Source organism: Oryctolagus cuniculus, chromosome 7 (genome assembly GCF_964237555.1).
Source record: "Oryctolagus cuniculus chromosome 7, mOryCun1.1, whole genome shotgun sequence".
Taxonomy (NCBI): Eukaryota; Metazoa; Chordata; class Mammalia; order Lagomorpha; family Leporidae; genus Oryctolagus; species Oryctolagus cuniculus.
Window position 1 is genome coordinate 85,694,071 of NC_091438.1, and position 20,267 is coordinate 85,714,337.

The following is a 20,267-nucleotide window of genomic DNA, read 5'->3' on the forward strand; positions in this document are numbered from 1 at the left end:
AGATGTGGCACCTGGGATTAAGCTACACTCATAATGCCAACATCCCAGTTTGAGTCCTAGCTGCTCTGCTTCTGATCCAGCCCCCTTCTATCATGCTTGGGAAGGCAGCAGAAGATGACCCAAGTATTTGGGACCCTGACGTCCAGGCAGAAGATTCAGTGGAGTTTCTGGTTCTTGGGTTTGGCCTGACCCATCCCTGGCTATTGCAGCCATTGGGGGAGTGACCCAATAGAAGAAAGATCTTCCTTCCTTCCTTCCTTCCTTCCTTCCTTCCTTCCTTCCTTCCTTCCTTCCTTCCTTCCTTCCTTCCTTCCTCTCTCTCTCTTTCTCTCTCTCTCCCTTCCTCTCTATCACTCTGCCTTTCAAATAAATAAATCTTTTTTTTTAAATAAAATAAATTGACTTTAAATACAGGTACTAGTATATTACCAATGGACCAAAAAATTGCCTCTTTGTTAACCAGCTTCCAGCCAGAATAGAAACAGCTCTAGGTGAGTCAAAATAGAACTTAAACAGGGAATTCATTATAAAGGTCTTGAGATGTCTGGAAGAGCATAAAGAACAATTGGGTCGTAAGCCCTACATTATCATTCACAATTACCACCCACCCAATGCCTATCACAGTGTCTGACATGTAGCAAGTGTTCAATAAATATGAATTGGACCTATGCTTACTCTTGTGGATGAAATTTGGTCTGTCAGCCTAAGGAGGCCACTAGTTCTGTTGGAAAACACTGAGGTACCTATATGATAATTCAGTGCACATGGCTATGTGGCTTGGTCTTTGGTAGGAAACTGTGTTCAAAATCATCTGTTCAAAACCTGGCAAAAGATATTTTTGGAACATGTACTCAGAGCTAGGTAAGCTCTTTCCTAAGGATTTTGTAATATTAACAATAACCCTATGATAATAGGGTCACTATTTCTTATTATGCAGGTGAGGTAGAAACTGAGGCAAAGAGTTTTTAAAGTAACATATGTAAGATCGTACAACAAGGAAGTAGCAGAGTCAAGGTTTCATGCAGGCAGTCCAGCTCCAGAGTCTACACCTTTAACTTCCACATTGTATGTCTCTCAGTTGCTCATGAGATGAATGCCAACCCACTTTTCTACTTTTGTTTCATATTTTCTTCACTGTACTCTGGGGCAGAAACCAGCTGGCTGTCTCCCCAGCCTCTTGTTTCTTCTTTCTGGGCCCACAACAGACCATATTTTCCAACATTTCCTCACAATGACTACAGCTGGTGACTGAATTCCAGCCAGAGGGATGTGAGCAGAGGTGATATGCATCCCCCCTCCAGGCTGATTCTTGAAGCCTTTCATGCCTGGAGCTGTGTATTCTTTCCCTTTCTTTCTGATGGAGACAGGTGAGCACGCTGAACTTGGATGGCAGATATTGAGTTGGAGCCAAATAAGAAGAAGGCTGGATGCCTGGAAGCTGCTTGGAGAATGATTGAGAAACAATTAGCAACATCTCCATTAGACTTTCAGTAAACAAGAGCTAAATGCCTATCAGCTTTGAGCCATTATAAGATTTGGGTTTATTTATTTATTTATTTGCTAAAGCAGCTGGAATTATCTTAATATATGCTAAATTGAGCTGATCTATCTATTATCTCTTGAATATGCTTCTGGCTTTTGCATAGACTTTTCCTTAGAATTCTCATCCTCTCCTTGAATTACTTGCATCCTAAAAATTATTCAAGGCCTAAATCGAGTTCCAATCATCTTGGAGCCACTTTGGTCTACTATTGTTATCACAGTGCTACGTCCTTCCTGCAGCTTTCTGCAGCACTTTGCTATCTCTCCCTCTCAGGTACACTTACCATGGCTCCAGTTCTGGATGTCTTGCTTTCTAGAGACTGCATTCTCTTTGAAGTCAAGGATGATGTTATCATGCTTTTTATATTGTTCTGAACTGCATAACATGGTCTGTGTCATGGGAATTTACAGTAAATATTTCTGGTGAAAACTCAATAAAGGTTTATTTTCCTTAAAAATAGTCTTTCGTTATTGAAGCATGACGGCATGTAAGCTATAATTTACTGGATTTCGTGTTTTCATTACTCCTCTCACCAATATACACACTCTAACACTTCTTGACAACTGCTTAGAGGAGACAGAAGGCATGCTTATCATATTTCAGATGGCACAAACTAGAAGTAATAAATAATGCACAAGATGGCAGAATCAAAACAAGACAAGTGAGAATGAAGTAGATAATATTTAACAGGAATAACTACAAAATTACCTATTCAACCTCAGTATGGAAAGATATGGCTAACATCAAATTTATAGGGTGACTCTGGTTTTTTGTTGTTGTTGTTTTGTTTTATGAATTTTATTTATTTGAGAAAGAAACACAGACAGACCTCTCATCTTCTGATTCACTCACCAAATGCTCACAACAGTCAGTGCTAGGCTAGGCTGAAACCAGGAGCCAGGAGCTCAATCCAGGTCTTTTAGGTGGGTAGCAGGGAGCCAACTACTTTTGCCTTCCAAGGTGTGCATTAGCAGGAAGCTGGAAGGGAGAGCAGAGCTAGGATTTGTACCCAAGCATCTTGTAGCAGGGGCTTAATCACTGTGCCAAACACTCACTCCTCTTTCAGGTTTTAATTGGTTATTCATAGTAGGCTCAGAGCACTGGCCAGTGTAAAGCCTTCAGGCTCCAACAAGACACAAGCATGGACAAAGGCTTCTAGGTGGTGTCCAAGTGGAAGTGAATGGGGCTTCAATGTTAGGTAAGCGGAGAATGAAATACTATGTTTTAACTTGGGCAACCTGAGCACATGGGTCCACTTTTACCTGTAACATTAGTGGGAATCCTCTATCTGAGGATACAAGCAAGTGATTTCTGACATCAAACTGGTGCCAGTAGGACAGCCTGGGTCCCCTGAGGGTTTTTCTTTAGAAGTAGAACCTAGTATGTATATGAGGCAAGGAGAATTTTATTCCTTTGCCCTCTTAAGGGTCTCTGGAATAACAGATAAAGATGAAATAGGAGCAAAAGCATGCAAATTTATTGACATCCATAAAGGGAAAAGTCACTGCATTGTGATAACCCACCCATTTAGCATTACTCAAAAACATATGGGCCCCCTTTTCTATAGGGGATGAAAATATACAATAGACAATAGACAATTTTGAGAGTTTTCCAGTGATTACTAGACAAATAAATGGTCCCAGAGGTAGAAATTGGTTTATAAAAAGCCTCTTTGGTATTTGACTACACCCAAGGAACCAAGACTATCTTGAAAAGGAGCTCTATCCATGGGTAGTGACAGTCCCCAGTCTGCTCTAGAGACAGAGAACAAGATTTAAGGGTGGGGATGGAGGGCAGCCATATTCTTTTGGTCCAGGTCTTAGTGCGGATAAGGAGAATTCCAGAGCAACCTTTCTGTTTACATAATAGTGCTCAGCATGCCAAAATGTGTCATATTTTAGGAGTATCATCCTTTGAGCCCCATCATAAGTTTTAAAGGTTTATTTTAGTTTTGGTTTCACTTTCCAAGGTCAGGGCTAGAGCTGTCCATCACTTAACAGTCTTCATTTTTGCAAAGGAGGAGAGAGAGCAGAATGCATCTTCTCTGGGTTCTGCTGGGACAACCATTGTATGATATCCAGATAGACCCAAACATAGAAATGCAGGTTTGCGAAAAGCTGGGATATAAATTTCAACAAGAAGGTTGTGACCTGGGCCTTGGCACTAGATCACCCAAGGGTCTGGAGAATAGTCTTGTGTTAATAGAAGCCTAGCACTCGGAACAAAGGTGCTGCTGTAGTCAGACCACACAGGAAGAACTGTTTCTTTCTCGGATGAAAGGAGTTAAAAAGGATACAGGCAAATTGGTGTGTATCTAAAGGAAGGTGATTAGAATGCTGAAGGGACTTCCAAACCAAATCACTAGTTACTTTTTGGTGGTTCAGGCTCCAGGACTTAAGAGGGTCAGGGTGGAGGGTGCCAGGTGGTGTCAAGTAGCTTACAGATCAGAACTCTTCAGCTATGTGGATACAGCTTTGTGAGAGAATTTTAGAATACTTCAGATACTTCTAGAAGGCAGAATGGGAACCAATGGGATTTAAGTTCAAAATGAATTTTTAAACCATTATAGCTCTTCAAAAGTGGAAGAGCCTTTGTAAGTAAGCAAAGTTTAAAATGTTCACCTAGAGACCAATGTCTACCACAGATGTTTTAGCTGAGATTCAAGAGCATTTGCTGGGCAGTAAGATAAGGTTTTTTTTCTTTTCTCATCTTTTTTTTTTTTAATATTTATTTACTTATTTGAGAGGCAGAGTTCCAGAGAGAGAGACAGACAGACAGACAGAGACAGAGAGACAGAGAGAAAGGTATTCCATCCACTGGTTTATTCCCCCAAATGGCCACAATGGCCAGAGGTGGGCTGATCCAAAGCCTGGAGCAAGGAGCCAGGAGCTTCTTTCTGGTCTCCCACACAGGTGCAAGGGCCTAAGCACTTGGGCCATCCTCCACTGCTTTTCCAGGAGCATCAGCAGAGAGCTGGATGGGAGAAAGAGCAGGGACACGACCGGCGCCCGTATGGGATGCCAGTGCCACAAGCGAAGGCTTAGCCTACTAAGTAAGCCACAGCGCCTGCTCCTGATAAAAGGGTTTCTAAAGTTCTCATTCTAATCTTATGTTCACTGACCCAATCTTTCAATTAGACGTGCATTACACAACACGAAGAAAGTTATTACCTAAGATTATTTTGAAGTTTCAACCAGATTTTTGAAAATCTTCCTCTTAAAAACAATGCAGCTCACAGATTACTTTTAATGTGCTATTAGTAGAAGGGAAAATGGTGTCAGTGCCATTGTGATGGGCAGGAGAAATTCTCTGAAATTCCCCACAGGAGTCTGAATCCCAGTGAGTGGATGGCCGGGGAAGTTGGAAACCTTGTTTCCGGAGGTCAAGGAGCTCATTGGGGCTCTGTGCCAAACAGCACCCAAGGCGACTAACTGTCACAGGCTTGCTCCTGCCACCCTATCCCTGGAGGCTCTGCAGCCAAACACGCCCGAATCACATTGTTCCTAAGAACTCACTGTCCTGGAAACACTGTGCATTTCTATGTGTCTATTTTCCTCTGTTGGATTCTTCCTCCCTTTCAGGGATTGGAAGAAATGCATTCTTTTCACAATCTTGAGTCTCCAGTAAGGTAGGAGAAAGTCCAGGTAATGTGGACTTGACTGGGAAGACAGATTCTCACACCAGGAAGCTGCAGGATGGTACTGTATGTTTGACAATCTGGACACAGGAGAGCGTTACAGAGCATCCTCAAAACTGGTTGGAGGGATTGCTATAGAACCCGCAAAACAGGATGTACTCGCCGAATGCACGGCAAGCCAGTTACTGACACCGGGGTAGAATAAAGTAGATATTTACCGCAGGGCACAGAGCAAGGAGCAGAGCAACTGCCCTACTTAATTCCCAGGCTCCATCCCGGGGTTAAGGTTCTTTCAGATTGAAATGGGGGAGGGGAGTGGCGGGAGTGGCACTGTGTCATAGTAGGCTAAGCCTCCGCCTGCCCTGTTGGCATTCCATATGGAGGAGGGAGATTGGGGCTGAGAGGTGTTTTCATGTTCAGGTTCCTGGTTGGTTGTAGTGCTCTTGGTCTTCCCTTGTTTGGTCATGGAGATGGTGTCCCTCAGAGAATTCTGATGATGCCATAAATGCATCATGTTCGTTTTTGCACAGGGCCCAGGATTCCTGGAAAAAGAAGCTCCTCAAGGGCTTCTTGGTGGTCAGGAGGTGAGGTGCAGGCCAATCCTTTTGTGGATAAATATTACAAGACTTTTCCCTCCCCGGAAACTAAGCCGCTCTACAGTGCCTCGGATGCTGATGCTGGACACCACAGGTCCCCCCCGTGTCGTAGCCTCCCTCTCTCAGCTGCACCTCTTCCTCAATTTAGTGAGTTAGTTTCCGTACAAGCAAAGCAAGGGAACTCTAAACTAGAGGAGGGAGGCTATGAGCCTGGGAGACTAGGACCTGATGGTTTCTATTTTCCACGCAAGGACTAGATGCTCAGCCAGGAAAGAGACCCACATACTTATGCACGAAAGAACTGTCCCATGTCTCGCTTCTTGACCTCGAAGCCCTTCCTTCTCTCTATGCAGCCCACAGCGTGCTGCCCAGGTCCGTGCTGGGGGACGGTGTGAGGCGTGCACCTGCCGTCAATACACCATCAGGTGCAGGGCGGCGGTACTTCTCGCCGAGGTGTCCCCACCCGAGTATACCACCGGCCCGCACCGCTTTCTCGGCGGCTTTCCCAAGCCCCACGCCTCACGCGGTGCTCAAGACTACAACTCCAGCCCGCGCGGCCGCAAAACCTGGGAGCGCCGGAGTGGGCGCGCGGGTTGCGCGCGGGCCGGCGCCCGGAGCTCTGGGCATGCTCAGTGGCGCGGGCAGGGCTCCGGGCGCGAGCCGGGCGCCTTCTGCACCACATTCATCCGCTGCCAAGGGGAGCCGCCGGGCGCTCGCAGGCTCCGCGCACGCTACCCGCCACCGACCCTGCCGCCGCGCCCCGCCGCCTCCCGGAGCCATGGCCGGGCTCGGCCACCCCGCCGCTTTCGGCCGGGCTACCCACGCCGTGGTGCGGGCGCTGCCCGAGTCCCTCAGCCAGCACGCGCTGAGGCGCGCCAAGGGCGAGGAGGTGGATTTCGCCCGCGCTGAGCGGCAGCACCAGCTCTACGTGGGCGTGCTGGGCAGTAAGCTGGGGCTGCAGGTGGTGGAGCTGCCGGCAGACGAGAGCCTCCCGGACTGCGTGTTCGTGGAGGACGTGGCCGTGGTGTGTGAGGAGACGGCCCTCATCACCCGCCCCGGGGCGCCGAGCCGGAGGAAGGAGGTAACTGCCGGCCGGCGACGCGAGGGGCGCGGCCGGGGGCGCGCGCCGGGGCCTCGGGCAACGCGGACTCGCGGAACGGGGCCCCGGGCTAGTTCACAACTTCCCATTGCGGGGCGAGGGTGTGTGTGTGAGAGCGAGTCTGGGAGAGCAGTCAGCGCCTTCGAGGCGATCCGGCAGAGTGCGGTGCGGACTCGGCAGGTGGGTGGGCTGAGGAAGCCATCTCGCAAGCGTTTTTATTTGTAAATACCCGGCACAAGCAAGGTGCCAGTCTCAGTGTCCCTGGGGAGCGGGGCGAGTGAGCCTTGGCGTCCCTCCAGGGACAGCGCCAGTCGGTGACACTGAAGCCCCCCAAGTCCTGCCTGGTGCCGGATGAATTAATGGGGTGTCGGCCCCACCGACCCGGGGGGGGGGCGTCCCGACTCACTTTTCAGTGGTGGAGACAATTTGCGTGCGACCGAATTTGCCGAGTGTGTGGCTGGCGAGCGGTGCCGAATGTGTGCGCATGAATGGGCCATGTCTGAGGCGCTGTACTCTCTGTGGGATGCTGGGGGTGTGTGTTGGTTTAGAGACCAAATTTGTTCTACAAATTTAATAATTCATATTCTTTTTTTTTTTTAAAACTCGCTGCCATTCAAAGAGCTTTTTGTGTCCGCAGGGGGCAATGACCACTTTTAAATGTTGCGGTTTGTGAGAATGGCTGTGATTACTTTAAACACAATGTAGGTTAGTGGGGAATGACAGTGAGGGTGGATTTGAAAGTGCCATCTGGCTTGGGAATCTTCTCACTCCCCTTTAAGAGCCGGGCCCAAGACTGCTAGTGGCATTCAGCGGCATTTCAAGAAGCAGGTGGTTTCTTTCCTGTCTGGAGGTCTTGGGCTTTTTCCGCACTTCCCCTCCCCATTTTGTTTTTAGTCCACTCCGAAGTGTTAAAATGCCTCATAGAGCTTATGATGATTATGTGCTGGTCCCACACGTGCTCTGCTGTGTGGCTGGTGGAACCCACGTAGTCTGAGAATAAGCGTATTCCATTTGTTTCTCACTGAGATAATTGCTTTTTTTTTTAACTCCTACTTTAACCAAAAACCAAAAGTCTTTCAGATCTCATCAATTTCTTCGCCCCTTTATCTCCTCTGCTACCCATTTTAAACTGCTAAGGAAGGAAATCCATTCGAATACATTCAGAGGTGTTCTAGGCCATATGGTAGAGTTGTGGCTTGAAAATCGTTTGAGAATGGTGCTCATTCGACCAGGGTAGTCCAGTGTGCTCCCAAGAGACTGTTGCCGTACTTACTCATTTTATTCCTACAATAAAAACTTCCAAGCTTTGGCCTTCATGATACCAAGCGTGCTGTGATCTTTGTTTTCTACCTAGATTTTCAGGTGTACATTTTAAACTGGTTTAGTTGTGATACCAGCCCCCTTGGTCCACTGCCCCATGTTGGATAGCGCAGTGGATGAGAACATTAGACTGTGTCTCAGTTCCACTACTTCCTGATTGTGTGACTTTGAGGAAGTGTCTCTTGCCTCAGTTTTCTCAGCTATAAGATGGGCATTACAATACCTACTGCAAATTGCAATTAATCTGTGAATCCACCTGAAGTTAATAGGACAAGATATTTAATCAGCATTGACTATTCACTTGGGTTATGGAAGAATTTACTCCTTGAAAAAGAGGTGTCAGCCATCCACTAATGTAGTTGTGTTACAGGAGATGGCTGATCAGAGGTTTTTCTCTTCCTACAAGAAAAGAATTTCAGGCATCAGAGAGCATGCTAGTGAAGCTTAATGAAAAGAATACACCTGACATAGCAGGTGGGCATCTCGTCTGCTTTTAGACTGGAGTTATTATAGCTATGGACCCACCATTTGTCCTCTCCCACCCTCCCTACCCTCTTCTGGGATGCTGCCGGGTGGAAAGCTTTCTGGGCATAAAATTCATGAAATTTCTCCCAGAACTTTATCAGCACAGTGTTATTGGACCTGTTAGCCTCCCTGATGCAGGGAGATTCCCCTAAGCTGCTCTAGGGAGAGGGCTGACCTGATCTAACAAGGTTGTTGGATTTGGGCAAGACTTTTGATGTGTAGATGCAGGTCTGCTTCAACAAATCTGCCCTCACTCACTCACACATAAATTCCCATTTTCTTCAGCCCTTCTCACACACAGACACTAATGTGTAGCTTGCTTCCCATTAGTGATGTTTGCTTGAAAAGAGGCAGAGGAGAGTCATCTCGCGTTTTCGGCTCCATCCTAATCTTTTCTGTGACACTGTCCTCTGGTTTGGGTCTCCTGCTGGTGTATGGTCTCTCTCAGGGACACTCTTGCCATTGCACATGATCTGGGTCACCAGGGTAGCAGGTCTGCCTGCCGGGGAGAGGAATATGGGCAGTCCATGTTGGACAGGTTGCTGTTAGAGAGCAGGGTAATGCTTTTGGAAATCTCTCACAACACCAGCTCTCTGCCTTAGCAGGTGTCAATGTTTGTTGAATGAATGAATGAATGAATGCCCATTAGCTAAAGCAGATGAGCTGGTAGTTACTTCAGGGCTTTCATTGGATTGTTACATATATATCTTTCTTCCTAACTCTGAAAAACCATCACAGCCAAGAAATTATCTTAAAAAGATCATCACTGCCTTCCCCAACTCCAGACCCATTACTCTTCATTCTATCCCCACACTGTAGCCAAGCTGACCTTTTGAAAACTCAAATCTGATCTTGCGCCTCTTGAAGGGCCCCATTGAGCTTCCATAAACCTGGGCTCAGCTTGCCCTTCTAGCGTCAGCTGCATCCCTGACCCGACCATACGCACCTCCCAACACTTGTCTCAAGATCACTTTATTATTGCTTTTCTAGGCACGTTTTTCCTTTGTCTGGGACAAGCTGCTTCCTTCTCCTCTGCTTCTTTTGTACCTGCCTGTTCCTATACACGTTTCAGTCCTCGGCTTACCAGCATCATTAGCATTATTAGCTAACATTGATGAGAGCTTGCCATCTGCCACACACTGTGCCTGATGTAGGACTTGCATTTTATTAATGCTTACACAAACTCTTTGAGTGAAACATTGTCATTGTTTCTATTTTAATGCTGGAGTTGTGGCTTAGATAGAGTAAATACATTGGCCAAGAATATAGAGTGGAGCTGGTGAAACTGGCATTTGAACTCAGATTTTCAGGACTTCAAAGTCATAATTCCACCCTCTGATGTTAGATATTGGCTTTCCAGGAATGGAATTGGTCAGTTCTCTCCTATGATATTTATCATACTATATGATAATTGCTGATTGATCTTTCCGTATGCCCCACTATTATGTAAACTGTCAGGACAGGGATCATGTCTGCATTGTTCAGCATTTATCCCCAAGACCTTGCACAAAATGGGTGCATAGCAAGGATTTTATTGAGCAGATGTCTCCATGGTTCCAGGTCAATCTCAGTTCTTTCTTATGACAAACTTGGTGTTTTGAAAACATTTCCAACCAATTAAGTCCCAGAAGTTTTACTAGAAGTACATATGATTTGTTTCTCTCTTCCTCTCCCTCTCCCTGTAGCTGTATCTTGTTATTTTGTTTCTTTTTATGCAAATTTTTAGAAATTCCTTTTTATTCAAAGATGTTGTATTTATTGACTTTTTTTCTTTGGAGAAGGGACTGAGAACTGAACTCAAGGAAGTGCTCCTGTGAAAGCCAATGTTTGCCTCAGTGGAGCCTTCAGAGATTAATAAAACACAGGCTTGTGTGTGCAGGAAGCTGACATTTTAGAGAAGGAGTATGTATACAGAGAGTCAGTAAATAATGTTAATTGCCTAATGACTATCTTCAGAACTATGAGCGTTTTTAATGTGTTTAATACTTTACAGACAAATCATCCTGGAAGAGCATATCATATTTTTTAAAAAAGATTTATTTATTTATTTATTTGAAAGGTAGAGTTACAGAGAGGCAGAGGCAGAGAGCGAAGTCTTACACCTGCTGGTTCACTCCCCAGATGGCTAGAATGGCTGCAGCTGAGCCGATCCAAAGCCAGGAACCAGGAACTTCTTCCAGGTCACCCACGTGGGTGCAGGGGCCCAAGCACTTGGGCCATCTTCTACTGCTTTCCCAGGCCATAGCAGAGAGCTGGATCAGAAGTAGAGCAGCCAGGTCTCAAACCTGTACCCATATGGGATTCCGGCACTGCAGGCAGCGGCTTTACCCGCTATGCCACAGCACCAGCCCCAAGCCTATCATATTTTAAGTGAATCCAATTTAACGTTTTAGGGAGAAAAATCAACTTCTAAATGTCCCATCCTGTGAAAATTACCTAAAATTTGGTTTAGTACAAGTGGCAAGGTGTGAAGATGAAGTTTTTTTTTTTTTAATTAAACTTTTTGAGACATAATACATGGCAGCAGGACCAAATGCAAAATGTGCAAGAGAGTACACAGTCTTACCTTCTACGACCATTCTTTTTTTTTTTTTTTAATGTTTATTTTCATCTATTTGTAACACCAAGTGACAGAGACAGAAAAAGATACATTTTCCACTGGTTCATTCCCCAAGTGGCCACAACAGCTCTGACTGGGCCAGGCTGAAGCCAGGAGCTAGGAATTCTCCGGTCTCTCACGTGGTTGGCAGGGGCGCAAGTATTTGGGCAATGATCTACTGCCTCCCAGGATGTATTAGCAGGAAGGTGCATCAGAACGTAGCAGCTGGAACTTGAACCAGCGCTCTAATATGGGACGCAGGTGTCCCAATGGGATTTGGGCATCCCAAGCAGCAGCTTAACCCTTTGCACCGCAACACCAGCCTCGCCCCTACACAGGGCTGCCCAGATCCCCTCCTTAGAGGCAATTACTTACACCATTTTCTTTAGTTTCCTCCTGCAAGGTTCTTAGTGCCTAGTGAATGATTAACTGGCACAGCTTATTTAAGCAACATTGTGGAACATATCCTGTGCCCTTTGGTCCCTCTTTAAAAGCAATTTTATCCTTTTCCAGATACCAAGAATTAGTGTGTGAGATAATTCTATTCAGGAGCAAAACCACACAAGCACATTATCACAAAGTGATAATAGTTATAATTACTTTCCTTGAGCATTTGCATTTTCGGAGACCTCTTTAGGAAGAAGGCGGTGCGTAGCACAAGGCAGGTAATAAATCCCAGAAGTAGAATTAGGTATCAAGTGAGGGGATGTGGGTATAAATAGAAGAGGTGGGCAGTGTATTTGGGGATAGGCATTCTCCTTATATTAGGGAACTTAACCGTTAGGATCTACATATTTTGGTCCTGAGTTTATTCTCTAGTTAGGAAAAAGCACAGTTATGTCCCAGAGCCAAGGTGAACATCAAGATCATGTCTAATAGCAGAGTAAACAAATATGTAGAGTTTTTTTTTTTAAAGATTTATATAATTATTTATTTAACAGGCAGAGTGACAGGGAGAGACAAAGAGAGAAAGAGGATCTTCCATCTTCTGGTCTACTCCCCAAATGGCTGCAAAAGCCAGGTGTGGGCTTGCCTGAAGCCAGGAGCAAGGAACTCCATATGGGCCTCTCCCATGGGTGGCAGGGCCCCAATCACTTGGGCCATCATCCACTGTCTTCTCAGGCACACTAACAGGAAGCTGGATAAGAAATGGAGCAGCTGGGACTCAAACCAATGTCTGATAAGTGATGTGAGGATCCCAAGCAGCATCTTAAACCCTGTACCACAGTGCTGGCCCCAATGCCTAGTTGCTGACTGTGTGTAAATCGTACAAAATCGTAAGAAACCTAGGCCCACGTAACAGAAGGGAACTCGCTTGTCCCAAGTCACACCTGGTTAATAAGTTGCAGAAATGACATTTTCGTGAAAACATGAAGGTCATTTTTGTTTGAAGGGCTTGTCACCAGTCTGTGGTTAATCCTAACAGAACATCAAACAGATATAGAGTAAGTATCTAGGTCCCATTTTACACATTAACGATATATGGTCTAACTGGGACATTAAATGAATATTTTTTACTTCCCTTCTCTCACCAATGAGAGTAACTTGTTTTCCTGTTAGTTAGAAAATAGTAATCAGTCATTTACATGAACCCCCTAAATTGCCCAGGCAGAATTTGTATTAAATTGTGTGTGATTTACCAGCAGAGTGGATGATTGCTTTTCAAAGTGCATACATTTTCTCAACTTTTGTTTAACTTCAGCTGAGAAAACGGCCTTAAAGTATAATTAGAAATAACTCTGCCTCTCACCAAGATGGAAAGTGAGCACACTGTAGTCTCTTCACATGGCAGCAGGTTAACTGCTCTGGATAAGTCATCAGAACAAACGCTCCTTTTTTAGGGTATTTCTTTTCAACTCTTTGGCATGGCCTTGGCAATAACGTTTGGAAATTGATGTCTCTCAGAGACTGGGATGCATCTAATAATGCAATCTATTCCTGTGCAGTTGATCTCGAAGGCCTTGAAAATAAAAGAACAGAATGATGAGTAGGGATGACTTCCATTAGATACTATTAGCTGAAAATGAGCTTTCTATGGAGGTTCTTAGAATCATTAGAGAATCATTAGAAGACAAGGAAAGCAGGGCTGGATTCCTTGTAATTCAAATATGCTAGAAAATTGCTCTTGCATGTATTTGAATTCTTGGTGAGCTCAGATTTCTTTGAAATTAGCTTTATTGCATAATGGTAGGTATCCATCCATTACCATAAACCACAACCACAGAAAAATCTACTTAAGACTCTGGAACAAACATATTTACTTTCCACTGCCTTTGTCCTAAGTAAATTATTCGTGGCATCTTACTACTTACACAAAAATTTGGAGATGGATGTTTAAAAAAATGAGTGTTGGTTATTATTTGGCGGGGGGGCTTTTGCTGTTAAAATCTCTAACCAGTTCAGAAAGCCTCACTTTTTTTTTTTTTAGGATTTATATATTTATTTGAAAGACAGTTAGAGAGACAGAAAGAGAAAGAGCTTCCATCCACTGGTTCACCCTGCAAATAGCCACAACAGCCAGGGCTGGGCCAGGTCAAAGCCTGGAGGCAGGAGCTTCATTTAGGTCTCCCACATTGGTGGTAGCAGGGGCTCAGGCACTCAGGCCATCCTCTGCTTTCCCAGGTACATTAGTAGGGAGCTGGATTGAAGTGAAGCATTGGGGACTTGAACCACTGCCCAAATGGGGCGATGGCGTCACAGGCAGTGGCTTAGCCTACTGTGCCACAGTGCAAGCCCCAAGCCTCATTTCTGACTGGAGATTTGGATATGTCATAGTGTTCATACCCCCTTTTCAAGGGGATAGTAATTAAAGATAAAATAACACCTAAGTGAGAGAGAGAGGGCTTAGTGCATTGTCTACCCCAGGCAGTCTGTAAATTTTTATTTACTGTAACTGAATCCCCTGATGTTCCATCAGAATGCTCACCTGACCTTTGAAGTTAGCTTCCATTGCTTTCCCTAGCTGATATTAGGTATTAAATCTGTCAGAGTCCACAGGCTCATTTCATAAACAGGCACTTTTCATCCGAATGGACAAGCAGGAGTAATAGCACACAGCAAATCCCATTAAAAAATGTATGCACATAATGCCATCCTAGTTCACTTTGTCATTGTCAAATAATTTAATAATGTCCATCGTCTTCCTGAAGCCGAGTGCTGAAGGAGCAGTAACATCACATGGAAAGGAATAAATCACCAGACTTTATACCCTGGCTTCTAAGTGTCTAGATCATCCGAGCAAGTATGACAAGAGAAGTCAGCACAGCAGAGTGTGAAGATAAAAATACAACGTGTTGCAGGGTTAGTTTGATTTTGCCCAGCAAATCAATGTGGGCAAGAACCTGACTCAGTTTAGGTTGGAAAAGGAAATACAAGATTTTAGTTGCTTTTGCAGCTGGGCACACATAGGGGTAAATTCTCATTCCAGTGATGATATATGTATCAGTGTGTTGTTTGATTTGAATATGTGTAAGTAAATAGCTCTTTGCCTTCATAAAAATAATTTTGCCTTGATTTCTTTGTTCTTATTTTGTTTAGGAAATATTACAGTTTTCTAATTTGTATGTTGTTGTAATTAATTACGAGTACCATAATTGCTACTCTGCCTTTGAAATGGAGATACAGGGCATGGAGCTGTGGTACAATGGGTAAATCCTCCCCCTGCAGTGCCAGCATCCCATATAGGCACCGTTTTGAGTCCCTGCTGCTCTACTTCTGATTAAGCTCCCTGCTAATGTGCCTGGGAAAGCCACAGAGGATGGGCCAAGTCCTTGGGCCCCTGAACCCATGTGGGAGACCTGGAAGAAGCTCCAGGCTCCTGGCTTTGGATCAGCCCAACTCTGGATATTGGAGCCATTTAGAGAGTGAACCAGCAGATGGAAGACCTCTCTCTCTCTGCCTCTGCCTCTGCCTCTCTATAACTCTGCTTCTAAATAAATAAATCTTAAAAAAAAAAAGTGAAGAGACAGGAAGTTGTATCATCCATATATAATTATGCATTCATCAAGTGTATATTATGTGATAGACTCTATGTTTGGTGCTGGTGGAATATAGGTGAATTTGACATCTCTATTGCCCTGGCAGAAGAGGGCACAGGTCCTATTTCAAGCTCTGTCTGGTAGCTGTGCAAGCTCCAGGAGTGTATCTGACCCCCATCAGTGATCCCAAGAAGGAATGATCATTGAGGGAGAATTAATTAGGGGATTCAGAGGGGGGCAGCCTTCCAGATACACAGAACATGATGAGATAGGACAAGAGTGATAGTCCTGTGACAATTAACTTCATTCATATTGGGAGCGATGTGGGGTTCCAAAAATTCCTGCTGTCCCCTCAGAGCTCTTGATATTTCAGATCCTTGATACCAGGTTTGCCAAGAGAAACACATCCGTACCTGCATTTCTTATTTCGGGATCGGGGAACTTGGCCACCTAGGGGCCCTCTTTTCTCTTAACCACATGCTCCATAAGTATCTGACACCCCTTACAGGATTCCTGATTAGCACACTTTGGTGGGAATAGTGTAGTGTAGCTACACTAAGGTGGACTGAAATCTCCTTCAAGTCTGAGACTTGTTTCTTGAGTTTGTCATTTAGCTTCTGGCAAGGCACTTTTACTTGGTTCTATAAATTATTAGTGTATTCTTTGTTGGGCAGTCATTTTTCCTTATAGGTCTGTAAGTTGTCACATTAGAATGTATCGGGCAAAGCTGATCCCTGTAGTATACAGTTATATATATATCATTACTTGTGTCGGTAGCAAGTGAAAAAAAAAGTAATCTGTATTTGCTGTTGAAATGTGTTCTGTACTCACAGATCTCTCTATCTGGGGAATATTCAGCATTGAATCTCACAGTAATATATGAATCAAATGCAGCCTAAACTAAACATGCATGTAACCGTGGGCTGAATGCTGTACACACGGCAGGAAACAGCACAGTGGGGGGTACTGCACTGTTTTAGGGATTGAGAGACACTGATGTTTATGTTTGCAGTGATATTGAGGCCTAATAATCTTCCCAGTTTGTTCTTTTGGTGCATGGGTTGTGTTGGCTTGGAAAGTGTGGGTTTAGAAAGGTATAAAGAGGTGGGGGACAATGGGGAGATGAAGGTAAGTACATTGAAGAGATGGATTGGAGTTTGATGAGTAAAACATCTTGGATTTTATCAACCCAAGACATTATATTTGTTCTACTTAATTAACAGATCATATAAACTCATGCCTTGCTAATGATAATCCATTATGTGATGAAGTTGGATTTGTTAAATCTGTTTCCGAGGCTCTGCTTACTCAACCATTTATAGCAGTAAGTAATTTTTCCCATAAAAGAAGTTAAATAAAAGCCACTGAAATAGCATTAGATCCACAGACTCACATAATTTCTACCATCACAGACCACTTTCATCAGTGTCATACAGTTGATGTTTCTGTGGCAAATGGGAGTCAATGGGCTGAAGAAATGCAGAGCAGTGGTTGCAAGGTATGTGGTGGAAGTTGTGACTTTCCCATGAGAATCCTGTCTTTATTTATTTTTAAGATTTCTTTATTTGAAAGGCAGAGATACAGAGAAGCAGAGATGGGGGGGCGGGAAGTCTTCTAGCCACTGGTTCACTCCCCAAAGTGGCTGCAAGAGCCAATCCGAAGCCAGGAGCCAGGAGCTTCCTCTGGGTCTTCCACATGGGTGCAGGGGCCCAAGGACTTGGGCCATCTTCCACTGCTTTCCCAAGCCATAGCAGAGAGCTGGATTGGAAGTGGAGCAGCTGGAACTCGAACCAGCACCTATATGGGATGCTGGCACAGCAGGCGGCAGCTTTACCTCCTGTGCCACAGTGCTGGCCCTGTTAATCCTGTCTTTAAAAAGAAAAAAGAGTGAAAGCAGGAAGATGGCTGAAATCCTTGGGCCCCTGCACCTGTGTAGGAGACCCAGAGGAAACTCTTGGCTCCTGGTTTTGGATCAGCCCTTGTGGCCACTTGGGGAATGAACCAGTGGATGGAAACCCTCTCTCTCTCCCTCTCTCCCCATCTCCCCACTCCCTCTCTCCCCCTCTCTTTTTCTGACTATGCTTTTCTGTAACTCTGCCTTTCAAATAAAGAAATACATTTTCAAAAAAAAAAAAAAAAGGAAAGACTCAATTTATTTGAAAGACATAGAGAAAGAAATCTCTTCCATCTGCTGGTTTGTTCCCCAAATAACCATAACAGCTGGGGCTGGGCCAGGCTGAAGCCAGAAGCCAGGAACTCCATGTACATGAGCCTAGACTCCAGCCAGCACTCCCAGGTGAGATGTGAGCATCCCCAGTAGTGGCTTGACCTGCTGAACCACATAAAGCTCCCCCTGGATCCTATATCTAATGCCAAACCTTTAGTTTTATTTCCCAGATCTTGACTTTTGTCTTCTGAAACTGCATGAGCAAAGATAAAAAAAGTTAAAAGACACCTGTTTAAATGTAACCTTTCTATAGTTAGCTGTCCAAACAGTGAGATGCTTAGTCTAGTAAGATAGAGAGATAATTATTTTTTTGAAAATGTGGAGATATGCTTGTAGACATTTTCAGCCTGAAACTATTCCAAATGCTGAAATTAATGACTTCATTTGATGCAGTTGCACAATAATATTAGAGGAAAAACACATTTTATTCTCTTAATTCTCTTAATTTTTCTTTTTTTAAGTCATAAGGGAACCATCATTTCAGGAAATGTGAATAATATAACTTCAGGTCATATTTTATACCATTTATGATGTTATCATATTTTCTGGCTCAAGAGTTTTACATGGAGGAATTTAAATTGAGTATTTTCTTTTGTTTGCTCTTACTTTGGATGTTTTCTACTTTTCTCTGTGCCATCTTAGTCCTGCATCAGGTCCCTGGTTTTCCAGCTGCCTGCCTCTAAAAACCTAGGATTGGAGGATGAGGGATACCAGTCAGAAAAATCACTGGTTTCTTCATTTTTCTCTGTTGCTCTCAAACCAAACCTAAGATTCTGTGCTTCCCTAATCACCAAGTCTCTCCAGCCCACCCCAAACATAGAAACAGTTTAATGGGAACAGATAACAGCTTCAGGATATGGTTTTTTGGTATTGTTTATTTTTCCCACTTGCTGCTCTCCACACACTGGTGGGTCATGAAATCATTTTAATGGATCATGACCTGATCTTCCGATTTTATTGTTTCAGAATCAATAGAAAATATCAGTATACTACAACATAGTAAGGGTAAGAATGATTTCATGAAATGTGTTTCATCTGTATACATTTGTGTTTGTACTGATTAGGTAAATAATAGATTTTTTAAAACATTTATTTATTTGAAAGGTAGAGTTAGAGAGAGGAAGAGACAAAGAAAGAGCTTCCATCAGCTGGGTCACTCCACAAATGGCTTCAATGGCCAGAGCTGGGCTGATGCAAAGCCAGAAGCCAGGAGATTCTTCCTAGGTCTTCCCACATGGGTACAGGGGCCCAAGAACTTGGACCATCTTCCTTGGCTTTCTCAGGTGCATTAACAGGGACCTGGATTGTAAGTGGAGCAGCTGGGACTTGAACTGGTACCCATTTGGGATGCCAGCACTGCAGGTAGTGGCTTTACCTGCTATGCCACAGTGCCGGGCCCATGGCTTTATTTTTTTTTTTTTTCATGTTTACGAAACTTTTTTTTTTTTTTTTTTTTTTTTTGACAGGCAGAGCGGACAGTGAGAGAGAGAGACAGAGAGAAAGGTCTTCCTTTGCCGTTGGTTCACCCTCCAATGGCCGCCGCGGCCGGTGCGCTGCGGCCGGTGCACCACGCTGATCCAATGGCAGGAGCCAGGAGCCAGGTGCTTTTCCTGGTCTCCCATGGGGTGCAGGGCCCAAGCTCCTGGGCCATCCTCCACTGCACTCCCTGGCCACAGCAGAGAGCTGGCCTGGAAGAGGGGCAACCGGGACAGAATCCGGCGCCCCGACCGGGACTAGAACCCGGTGTGCCGGCGCCGCTAGGCGGAGGATTAGCCTAGTGAGCTGCGGCACCGGCCCCATGGCTTTATTTTTAAAGTGAGAATTCATTGCATTCCTGTTCAACCAGATTGCACCACTTATCTTTGTAGAAGTTCTCAAGGGCCATGCCTGTTGGTTAGTGAGACTCTGACAATCATGGCAAAAATCTAAACCTTTAGGGTGGGTAGTTTAGCCCAATAGTTAAGCCACCAGTCAGAATGCCCATATCCCATACTAGAATGGCTGGGTTCAGGTCCTAGCTCTGTCTCCATTTACAGGTTTCTGCTAATGTGCACTCTGAGAGTTAGCAGATTATGACTCAAATAGTTGGTTCTGTGCACTCACTTGAGAGATCCTGGCCCCTAGGTTTGACCTGGCCCAGCACCAACTATTGTGGGCATTTGGGGAGTTAGTCAACAGATTGGAACTCTCTGTCTTTCCATCTCACTCTGTCTCTTTACTTCTTGAATTCAGTAAGTTAATAAATATCAGCATTGTTTCCTATACATGTCAAGTGACATTTGATTTCCACTCACTAGAGATGACTCCTAACTTGATTTCCCACCTGTTTAGACCCCTGTTGATTTAGCAGAGTGGTATTAGTCTCTCATTCCCTATGACCTGCTAAATGCATTTGGAGACCATGAGGAGCAGGAAGTTTGTCAACTTCACCATTTGCTAGAAGCCTAGTCTACCTTTCCTCCCCTGGTGCCATTTTCTAAATCAGTTAGGGGGATGATCACATTGATAAGATAGGAAGACAGAGGCAAGCATTTGACATAGCAGTTAAGACACTGGTTAAGATGACCATGCCCCACCTAAGAGTGCCTGGGTTCAAATCCCAGCTCTGGCTTCTGATTCCAGCTTCCAGCCAATGTACACCCTTGGAGGGGTTTGTAGGTGACTGTTCAAGCAGTTGTGTCCCTGCCACCCAAACAATAGACCTAGGTTAAATTACCAGTTTCCTGTTTTGGTGTGGCACAGTC

The 20,267-nt window shown here is 44.6% G+C and overlaps 1 protein-coding gene across 2 annotated transcripts in view; it reads left to right on the plus strand.

The window, feature by feature from the left end:
- The window catches only part of DDAH1 (dimethylarginine dimethylaminohydrolase 1), a 293,268-nt gene that overhangs the window by 123,132 nt on the left and 149,869 nt on the right, over positions 1–20,267 (plus strand). Inside the window, exon 1 of one of the 2 annotated variants that reach the window (XM_002715885.5) lies at positions 6,408–6,857. The exons of the other annotated variant lie outside the window; for it this stretch is intronic. Coding sequence (XP_002715931.3) covers positions 6,555–6,857 — 303 coding nt within the window. The 5' untranslated portion in view covers positions 6,408–6,554. Of the gene's footprint in view, positions 1–6,407; positions 6,858–20,267 lie in introns of those variants that run through there. 2 annotated transcript variants of the gene reach the window in all.